We start from the raw sequence: 10,205 nt of genomic DNA, 5'->3' as shown, positions 1-10,205 counted from the left end.
AGCATAGTTACAATGATTTAAAGTTAGGATCCAAAACCACAGTTACTTTTTCACCAACCTAAATATTAGCAGTGGCGTATATTTAAAACACCTGCAATTTGAAAACAACAATACCACTTTTTTTTTTTTTAACAATACCACTTTTTATGTGTGTAATTCTTTACTGCTTACAAGGCTTTTTAAAACAGATTATCTCAATTTTTTTACTGCACGCTTAGGCCCACTTTCCACAGAGCTAATGTGAACTGGCCTTTGTTGTGCCCATCACTCGTGCCATCCTGACCCCAGTCCTGTGCAGTGAGCACTCTTACTATCCTTGGGGTAGGGGCTCCTGAGACCACCCCAGACTTGATGGCTTGCTGGGAGGTCTCAGGACTCAATGCATGACTGTTCTCATACTTGAGGCTCATCACATAGAAAGAGGACAAGGCAAGGTCAGCAAAGGGATAGGTACCTGGCAAAGGGGGAGACCAGACGCAGCTTCCAGCCCTGCCCCATCCCCCCCAAGGGTCACACGGTCATGTGGACGTGCCTCAGAGACAGTGTCCCGGGTTTCTGTGGAGGGCCAGTCACACAGGCAGTTTGCCTGGCACAGACCCAAATTCCAGACTCCCAGAGGAAGCAGGTGTCGGGTGCAAACTGTTGGCAGGGTTTGGGTGCAAAGAGCCACTCCTACTACTTGATGGTGGTGGGAACCCTCCCTAGTCCAGGTGCCAGCCGAGGGCCAGCCTGTCAGCAGCTTCTCAGGCCTGCAGTGAACTCTTCAATGCAGCCGTCACGTCCAAGGTCACACAGGTGATCACGGGTCCAGTTCAGACCCAGGCAGCTGGGCTTCAGAACTGCACTGTCCCAAGTGAGACCAGGTCAGTTTTGAGTGACTGGTGGGTTTGTGGGCTTATGCGAGAGGTGCTCACCTCCATCTGAGGAACCCTGACAGCAGCTGTGCTCTCGACAGGGCTCTGGTCCTGCTGGCTTAGACAGCCGGGGGGTTGACTAAGGCCACCTCATGGAACCTCAGGGTAGGGATGGGGTATGGTGGTCAGACCTCGGAGAAGAGCCAGAAATGGCTAGTGAGCGACATCTCAAACATTGGAGAAACTACCTTTTGGCCTCAGATCTCATTTTATCTTCTCTGCTGGCAAACCAGCTCTCCCTCTTCTGGCCCCAGGGTAAGAACAGCAATCAGTTCTCCCACAGTGGCCAAGTTTGGGGGCCACGGGGTTGTGTGGTGCCATGGCCTCTGAGTGGAGCAGGAGCAGAGAATCAAAGCTGGCTCAGGCAGCTTTGAAGGAGGCACACATCCTGCAGGCTCTCCAGCAAAGGAAGGATTTGCACAGACCACGGGGCTGCCGGCAGCTGCCAGGGAGGGGAAGGGGTTCCTGGGTCTAGTAGGGGGCAGCTGATGAGATAGCTGCAGGCTGAAGTCTCTGGGTCTCTGGGTACGGCCTCCGTGTGAGAGTCCGCTGGGTCTGCGGGTGTCTCCTCAGCTCTGAGTATACAATTGGAAAGAACCGTCTGGAACAAGAACTGTTAAGGTGGGACAGATGCATTGAAGCCCCTGAAGCTGCATCCCTTTCTTGCCAGGATGGTCAGCAGGAAGCAGTGCTGCATTCCTGGAGGAAGGGCAATTATCAATCCACACAAGCCAAGGGGAGGTAAAGATGGTGGTCCCCACGTGTCTAGGCTGTGGTCCCATAGGGTCCATCAGGGTCCCCATCGTCTCCCCATTCCGTTCAGCGGTCTGGCCCCTGGTAAGACCGGGTGGGTTTAGGCAGATGGTGGCACCTCAGGCTCCCCGAGCGCAGCCCAGCTGAGCCACCATGTGGCACACTGACGGTCTCCTGACCCTGCTGCTCTGTCCTCTCCCCCTGTGGAGCGTGGTTTGCACTCGTGTGGGAGCTCTGCTGTCTGCAGCACGAGAAGCACAAGGGTGGTCCTGGCCCTGATGGGTACCCACAGTCATATTCACCTCCAGCATCACTAGGCACCCTCAGGACCACCAGTCTTGGGCTGGGCTGGTGCAGGGAAAATCCACCAGGCTGCAAGCAGCATGTTCAGTGTTGGGGCTGAGCAGGACCACGGCAACAAGTGAGCTCAGTGCCCGGGGATGAGTGGGAGGTGTAGGTCCCACTCGGGCCACCTGTGGGCCTCGGAAGTGCTCCAGACGAGCCTCCCAGGCTCTTCAGTTTCACAAAAGTGGGCTATTCCTCGGGGGGGGGGGGGTGGGGGCAGTTGGGAGTGTTCTCCACCAGCAGACCCTGTGTGCCCACTCCTGCCGCAGATCTCAGGTCCTACATCGCCACAGTCTCCCCGGGCTCTTCTCTACAACAGCTGCTGGGCTCAGCCTTGCATGTGCCAGGTCCTACCTGCTGACCACCCAGAGGCCAGGTCTCATCGGAAAACTTCGAGAGATACAAACAGCAGAAGCTACTCTACTCTTCAGAATTAGAACAAAATCATTTCAAACTTTTGCCCTGTGCCTCCCAAGAGCTTCTTGGCAATAACAAAGTCCCCGTGGCTGAAATAGGTGCCAGTGAGACTTGACCAGCACATCACCTGAGGAGACGTGCAGGGGTGAGCGAAAGGGCAGAGCTGATGAGCACAGGGAGCAAGAAGCCACCACGCTGTCGCTCCGGCCCGCTCTGTGTCTTTCCCGAAGACCCAGGGGCTCTTCCTGACCCAGGGATCGAACCCACGTTTCCTGTGGCTCCTGCATTGGGAGGCAGATTCTTTACCACTGAGCCACCTGGGAAGCCCTGTGGAATACTATGTATATTTGGTTTTGTTCAGTTGCTAAGTCATGTCCGACTCTTTGCGACCCCATGGGCTGTACCACACCAGGCTTCCCTGTCCTTCACCAACTCCCAGAGCTTGCTCAAACTCATGTCCGTCTAGTTGGCAATGCCATACAACCATCTCATCTCTATCATCCCTTTTTCCTGCTTTGATCTTTCGCAGTATCAAGGTTTTTCCAATGAATCAGGTCTTCCCATCAGGTGGCTAAAGTATTGGAGCTTCGGCTTCAGCATCAGTCCTTCCAACGAATATTCAGGACTGATCTCCTTTAGGATGGACTGGTTGGATCTCCTGGCAGTCCAAGGGACTCTCAAGAGTCTTCTCCAACACCACAGTTCAAAAGCATCAATACAGCACTCAGCTTTCTTTATGGTCCAACTCTCACATCCATACATGACTACTGGAAAAACCATAACTTTGACTACATGGACCTTTGCAAAGTAATGTCTCTGCTTTTTAATATGCTGCCTAGGTTTGTCATAGCCTTCCTTCCAAGGACCAAGCATCTTTTAATTTCATCGCTGCAGTAACAGTCTGCAGTGAATCTAGAGCCCAAGAAAATAAAATCTGTCACTGCTTCCACTTTTCCCCTCTGCCATAAGATCTTGGTTTTTTGAATGTTGAGTTTTAAGCCAGCTTTTTCACTCTCCTCTTTCACTCTCATCAAGAGGCTGTTACTTTCTCTTTGCTTTTTGCCATTAGAGTGGTATCATCTGCATATCTGAGGTTGGTGATAGTTCTTCCAGCAATCTTGATTCCAGCTTGTTATTCATCCAGCCTGGCATTCCACATGATGTACTCTACATGTAAGTTAAAGAGATTAGAACAGGCAAGGGTCCTGTGGGGGAAGGGGAGAAGTGGGTGAACTTTTTGTTTTTGTTTAAATAAATCATGTTAACAAAGGAATACAAATAGCCAACAAACATATGAACATGCCCAGTTTCATGAACATCTAGGAAATACAAATTAATGCAAGACATTTTTTTCACCCATTAGATTAAAAAAGAAAGAATACCATATCTGAATAAGCCACACTTGTTTTATTAGCATTAATATTTAATTACCTTAATATGCAGCACTCTGCACAAATCTGATCTTAGTAGAAACCAAGTCCAAACATTGGAATTAACCACTCCTGAAGCGCCAGGACTCAGCTGCCAGAAGGAGCCTCCTCCAACCCCAGCAGGAGCCCCCTGAGCCCAGGGTCGGTGGAGGTGGGAGTGGGGGAGGCATCAGAGCCAGAGGCCACTGGCTGCTCTGGGCTCAGCCTGGCACCAGCGGAGCCCTCGCCTCCCGCTTGCAGGCCAGAGGGCAGGGAGCGCCATTAACCAGCAAAGCCAATGTCCTCCTGGATAGGAGTTTAAATACTCACACGGGGCAGCGCGGCGGACACCTGCGCCCTGCAGCCCGGGGGCCGCTGTGCCCCTCGCTCGCTCTCTCCTCAGCTGGTCGCTTTCATCCGTGTGTCCAGAGAGATATCCTCTCTGTCCTTCCGTGCTCACACTGGCCTGTCCTCCCAGCACCCGAGTGCCGGTCCCGCCCCTGCAGCTCACTCGACCCCCTACTGCCTGGGCTGCTCCTCTGCTCCCACCGCTGGGCATCCGGCCTGCTCCCCCGCAACCCTGAGCATGGGGCTCAAGAAGACCCCCATTCTGTCTTTGCTCCCAGGGAGCCGGGCGAGCAGAGGGTCCGGCAGAGGCAGGGCCGCGCTCTGGCAGCGCCTGGATGTTTTCACCAGGCGGCGCCCAGTTGGTGGGCGGGGGGATACCCGGGGCCGGGACCCCGGAGTCCGAGCCGCGGACGCACCCGCCTCGGACGTGCGGGGCCTACTCCATCTGCTTCAGCACTCTGGAGAAGTTTTCTAGAGCAGTTTTGAAAGCTTGCAGCAAGAAAGCTCCGAGTTCATTGCTGGTTTCCTGAATGTCCGGGTCGAAACTCCCAAAGAGGGGTGTGGAGACCTGGATGTCGTCCCGGCCGGCGCGCAGCAGCACCGCGCGCAGGTCTGCCGCAATGGCGTCGTATTTCTGCTGGTCGAACTTGGACATGGCCAGCTCGTCCTGGGGGTAGGCGCTGCCCTCGGGGTAGCAGTCTCGGGGCACCGGGAACTCCACGCACCGCAGCCGGGGGAGCTCGCAGAGCGCGGCGAAGAGGCGCCGGAGCGCGCGGCCCGACAGCGGGTTCCCCAGGAAGCGCAGCTCCCGCAGCCGGCGGCAGGTGCCCAGCGCCAGGCTCAGCGCGCCCACGTGCCGGTCCTCGAGGCCGCACTCCTCCAGGGTCAGGGCCCTCAGCGTGGGGGCGGCCTGGCCCAGCAGCCGGTGGAAGGTGGCAGGGAACAGGTCCACCAGGCAGTGCCCGCTGAGGTCCAGCACCTCCAGGTGGGCTGCGTGGATGCAGTTCGCCAAGAAGGTCATGTCCTCGTGGTTCAGGGCGCAGTTGCCCACGTCCAGCACTCTCAGTGGCGTCTGGAGGGGGCTGCGGCAAGGTGGGAAATAGCGGCTGAGAGCAGGCCCTGGGGTGCTCTGGGGCCTTTGGGTGAATCCTGTCTCGGGGTGAATCCCGTCTTGGGCACAGCAGACTGCGGCTGAGGGCCGCACCCACCTGCCCGGGACTCCACTCAGCCTGAGAGCAGGACTGTGTTTTTCATTTTTAAGCAGTTGAACAAATCAAAATGAGAATATTTTGTGACATGTGAAAATGATATGAAATTCAAATTTCAGTGCCCGTGAATCAAGTATAATCTGAACAGGCAAGACCTTCCTGTACCTCCTGTCTGTGGCTGCCCCGGGGCAACAGAAGGGCTGGGTCATCAGACAGCGTGTAGCCACCTGCAGTAGAGGCTCAACTTTACCCGAAGACAGGCCTGGCCTTTGTCCTCAGCCACCAAAATCACCAATCTCTTTTGTCAACAGGGTTCTGTGTGTTCACAAGCTTGTTGTGGGGCCGTGAGGTGACTATGAATTGGCAGGAAATGAAACCCTGGCTTGGCTCTGAATGAAGCGCTGGAGCGCGCAGGCTTTTAGGGCAGGGAGGGGTCTATTCTTAGCCTGCCAGGGACCTGAAGACCCTCCTGTGCTCTGAGTAGGAGTCCTTGCCCCACCCAGGTGCTCTCCCAGACCCACACCCGCCCTGGGGATTCCTGGCCTGAGTCTGGGGTCACCTGGCTGAGCACCGAGTGCCAGGACGTGGGGGTCCACTCTCCACCCGCCCGCTGGGGCTCCTTTGCCTCCTCACCCTGCATCTGTACTCTGGGCCCGGAGCTCCTGCGGTCTTCCAGCTGCCGACACAGCAGAGAGCTTTTGTCCACCTGCCGCGGCTCTGCAGGTTGTGGCTCAGGCCCTGACCTGTGCGGAGTATTTCCACCGCCATCTCTCTCATGCCCACATCCACCCATAAGGAGCCCTCTCCCCAGCTGCCCTGCCCCAACCCTTGGCGGGGGGAGGACTCCTGTGTGGAAAAGGGTCCAAGGGCAGGCCTAACTGCCAACGTGTGTCTGGGAGCTTGGATTTGGGAAAGGCCCCCCACTCAGCCGATAAGGGGCCCCTGGCATGAGCTGTCTGTACAAGCAACGTGGTGCCTGCTGACACAGGCCTCCTTCTGGGATCTGAAATCTCCATGCATGCCAGGCCGAGGTGCCCTCCCAACAAGCCCCCAGTGAAACCCGTGGGCCTGGTTCTCCAATGTGCTCCCCATGTGTTCGGAAAGGTGGACCCCAAGCCCACACACAAACACAACTGCCGTGTGGCGGCGCCCTGGGACCCTCGGACAGTCCTGCACTTGTGGTGCCTTGGGAAGCGCATTCATAGCCAGACGACCCAGCGCAAGCCTGCAGGGCTGTCTTGTTGGCTCCGCCCTGACATCACCTCTCTTCCCGGAATCTCTGCACACTTGGGCTTCAGTCAGCTGGTCGCTGAGAGCCCATCCAAAGCCCCAGAAGGTGCAGGCGTGCCATGTGTCAGGCCTAAGTGGGAGGGAGGCAGACAGGCATGTGCCCGTCATCACAGTCGGGGCTCCTCACCCAGGACAGGCCCTGGGTGTGTGCCCTGTCTCCCCCGAGACCCGCGCCTTCCCCGGCGAATCTGCCCGGTGTCCGTCTGCTGTAATGTGACTCAGCAGCGAGTCTTCTCAGGGAGTCACCACCCTGGGAGCTGTGGGAGGCCGGCCCTGTCTGCCGGTCTTCCCGTCTCTCCACCAGGTCTGCTGTGTGGGCCAAGGGAGCCAGGGCAACCCTTGTCCTGTGGGGCTGATCACCCCAAGTCGGGCTCAGAGCCTCCAGGGCTTGACCGGGCTCTTCCCTGCCCCCGTTCCTCCTCCCTGCTCCCTTCCTCACCTGTCCTTCACCCCCCAGCCCAGGCCACCCTCTCCGTGTCCCCCAGACCTGGCCACAGCCCCAGCTCAGGCCCTTCACCTGCAGGGTTCCTGCCGGTTCACTGTCCCCGGGCCCTCCACTCAGGGGCCAGGTCTCTGCTCAAAGGTCACCTTGGAAACTGACCTCCCCTGACCACACAGCTGTCTTTTCCCTCCCACTTAGGCCTGACACACCGCACACCTGGACCTTCTGGGGCTTTGGACGACCCTCAGCGAGTGTGCAGAGCAGAGGGTCAGGGCAGACAGGTGATGTCGGGCGGAGCCAATGAGATGGCCCTGCAGGCTTGTGCCAGGTCGTCTGGCTGTGAACATGCTTCCCCAGGCATCACAAGCTCAGGACTGTCCTGAGGGTCCCAGGGCACGGCCACACGGCAGTCGTGTTTGTGTGTGGTTCAGGGCCTGCCTTTCCTGAGCTGGGCAACTACCTGGTTGAGGAGCAGGGATGGGGGACGGGGTGGGGGGCCCAGGTGCCCCGGGGAAGAGAGGCCGTGCAGGCCCTGGCCAGCCACTGCATAAAGGAAAAATTCTTGAAAGCCAAGGGCTCCCTAAACCGGAGAAGATGTCCTCACACTCACTGGCTCAAGAAATAAGAAGTTATTTTCCATAATTTTTGTAAGTATATTCACAGCTGGTGGCTGCCAAGGTGGTGATCCGAGGTGGTGCCCTCCCCTGGCCTGGTGACCGGCCCTCACCACACCATGAGCAGCAGCATCAGCATCGGCATCGTACTCTGCAGGGAAGTTTACAGGAGCTGGGCCTCTGTCCAGAGGGCCTGTGGAGGGGCCTATGATCCAAGGAGTTGAGGTCACCTATAGCTCAGATGGTAAAGAATCTGCCTGTGATGCAGGCGACCCCGGCTTGACTCCTTGTCAGGAAGATCCGCTGGAGAAGGGATAGGCTAACCACTCCAGTATTCTTGGACTTCCCTTGTGGCTCAGCTGGTAAAGAATCCACCTGAAATGCAGGAGGCCTGGCCTGGGTTGGGAAGATCCCCTGGAGAAGCGAAAGGCTAGCCACTCCAGTATTCTGGCCTGGAGAATTCCATGGACTGTAGAGTCCATGGGGTTGCAAAGAGTCGGACACTACTGAGTGACTTTTACTTTTCACTTTTTTTCACTGACAGTCATGAAAATGATCATGGAAGCGGATTATTCCACTTTCCCACTGGACAGGCCTTCAGGAGAGACCACAGCTGCCCCCACAGGGCTCCTGTCTTGCCCACATAAGCCCCAGCGCTGGGGTGATTTGTTACACCGACAGGTAATTAATACAATGTGATGGAGTTACTTCTATATTGCCTGCTTGCTAATCAGGACCCTTCTCTTTTCCTTACCAACTGGAGAGTCTCCTTTGAAGCGTGGGGCTCCCAGGTGGCCCCTAACGCCAGTCCCAGCCAGACCTCCTCCCTCCCCATGGGTCCTCTCTGGCTGCTCTGGGCTGGGCAAAACCCACAAGGAAGGGGTCTTGTGCCTTGTAAGTAACCAGGTCTGCGCACAGCCCTGGGCAGCCCTGACCTGGGCTGAGGGGCTGAGTGCAGATGTCCCCCACCCCACCCCACCCCCGCCCCCCTCCTTCCGGTCACCCCAGACTCACCCAAGCAGTGTCTGCAGCTTCCCGGTCAGCGTGGAGAAGGCCACGTGCAGCTCCGTGAGCTGCGTCATCCCGCTGAGTGCCCGGGAGATGGAGGCGAGCAGCAGCTCCTCGCCGTAGGGGGCGGGGGTGCCGGCTGGGGGTGCGTCAAAGGCCTTGGCGGGCAGGGTGAGTGAGACCAGCCGCGGGAAGCCCCCCTGGGCCAGAAGCTGCTGCACGTGGCCCGCGTGCAGACGCACGTTGTGCACCACCTCCAGACGGCGCAGCTCGCGAGGCCCTGCCAGGCGCAGCACGTGCAGCAGCTGCCCGGGGTCCAGGCTATCTGCCCGCAGCGAGAGGCAGCGCACGCGCAGAGGGCTGGGGCCCACCGGGCCCAGGGCGCGTGCCACCACCTCAAAGTTGCCCGCAGTGATGAAGACATCGGCCAGGACCTCAACGGGGCGCCGGGCGGCGCGGGGCTGTGACTGCAGCTCGCAGCAGGTCCTGGCCAGCAGCTCCGTCCGGCCCCACCTGCCCAGTGCCCGCCTGCATGGGCACCTCTGCACCTGCACGTCTCGGATGCCCGTGAGGTCGGCCACTCGCAGCCGCCGGCGGCCCCCACCCTGGAGCACATGGTCGGCCAGGCCATGCACGCAGGCCTCCAGGCAGGCCCGGCAGGCCCGGTCCCGCAGGTCCCCCGCATGGTCCGCACTCGGACCCAGCAGAGGGCCCAGCCGGAACTCCTCCAGCGGCCAGCGCTCCAGCAGAAGGCGGATCACGGCGGACTGCTCCAGCAGGTAGCTGGCTTTGAAGAGCAGCGGGTATAGATTGTGGGCCACAGCGTCCAGGCTCTGCTGGGCCCGCGGGGGGTGGGACACCAGGGCCTCCGCGGAGATGAAGCGCAGCGACTGCATGGCCCCCCTGCGGCCTGGGACAGGACCGAGCTGCCCCCTGTGCTTCTGACAAAGACCAGGCCACTTCTCGCCTATTTTTAGCTGCAGCTGCTGCAAGCAGCTTGCCTTAGACGGGGTGGGGAGCCAGCCCTCTGGTCATCTGATGGCTATTTTTGTCCTGGGTGCCCATTTGGCTCTGGCTGTGGGGGCGTCTGGCTGTGTCTGGCGTGTCCTGCAGGCACTCAGCTGGGGAAAGCTGAGCTCCTCTGATGCTTGGCTGGGGGAGGGCATGGGCCCCTGGAATTGCCGCCAGTGTCCACTTCTGGGGTGGCCTGTCCTGGGGGCACCCACCCCCTCCGGGGAGTGGATCTGCCCCAGCCCTGGGCAGGCTCCACAGCTGGAAGGACCAGCAAGCCTTTCCTTGGATCCCTGGGCCTGAGTCCCTCCTGGACTGTAGCCTACCAGGCTCCTCCATCCATGGGATTTTCCAGGCAAGAGTACTGGAGTGGGTTGCCATTTCCTTCTCCAGGAGATCTTCCCGACCCAGGGTTTGAACCAGAGTCTCCCACATTGTAGGCAGAC

The 10,205-nt window shown here is 58.5% G+C and overlaps 1 protein-coding gene across 1 annotated transcript; it reads right to left on the bottom strand.

Moving 5' to 3' along the window:
• Nucleotides 1-3,817: 3,817 nt before the first annotated feature.
• On the bottom strand, nucleotides 3,818-9,899 carry LOC122454595 (leucine-rich repeat-containing protein 14B-like). Its single transcript, XM_043489180.1, has 2 exons — nucleotides 8,755-9,899; nucleotides 3,818-5,268 (listed from the first exon to the last, which is right to left on the bottom strand). The coding sequence occupies exons 1-2, from the start codon at nucleotides 9,642-9,644 to the stop codon at nucleotides 4,623-4,625; spliced, it is 1,536 nt and encodes a 511-aa protein (XP_043345115.1). The 5' UTR covers nucleotides 9,645-9,899; the 3' UTR covers nucleotides 3,818-4,622.
• Nucleotides 9,900-10,205: the final 306 nt, after the last annotated feature.

Source organism: Cervus canadensis, chromosome 16 (genome assembly GCF_019320065.1).
Source record: "Cervus canadensis isolate Bull #8, Minnesota chromosome 16, ASM1932006v1, whole genome shotgun sequence".
In the NCBI taxonomy this organism is placed as follows: domain Eukaryota; kingdom Metazoa; phylum Chordata; class Mammalia; order Artiodactyla; family Cervidae; genus Cervus; species Cervus canadensis.
Note: the sequence above shows the minus strand (reverse complement) of the source record. Positions and strands in the feature narration are given on the sequence as shown.

What these genes read in the sequence shown, in the direction of transcription:
- LOC122454595 (XM_043489180.1), bottom strand. Translation starts at nt 9,644, where the DNA reads ATGCAGTCGCTGCGCTTCATCTCCGCGGAGGCCCTGGTGTCCCACCCC. An exon ending in AAGCTGCAGACACTGCTTGG is followed by an intron (nt 5,269 to 8,754) that starts GTGAGTCTGGGG and finishes ACCTTGCCGCAG; the next exon opens with CCCCCTCCAGACGCCACTGA.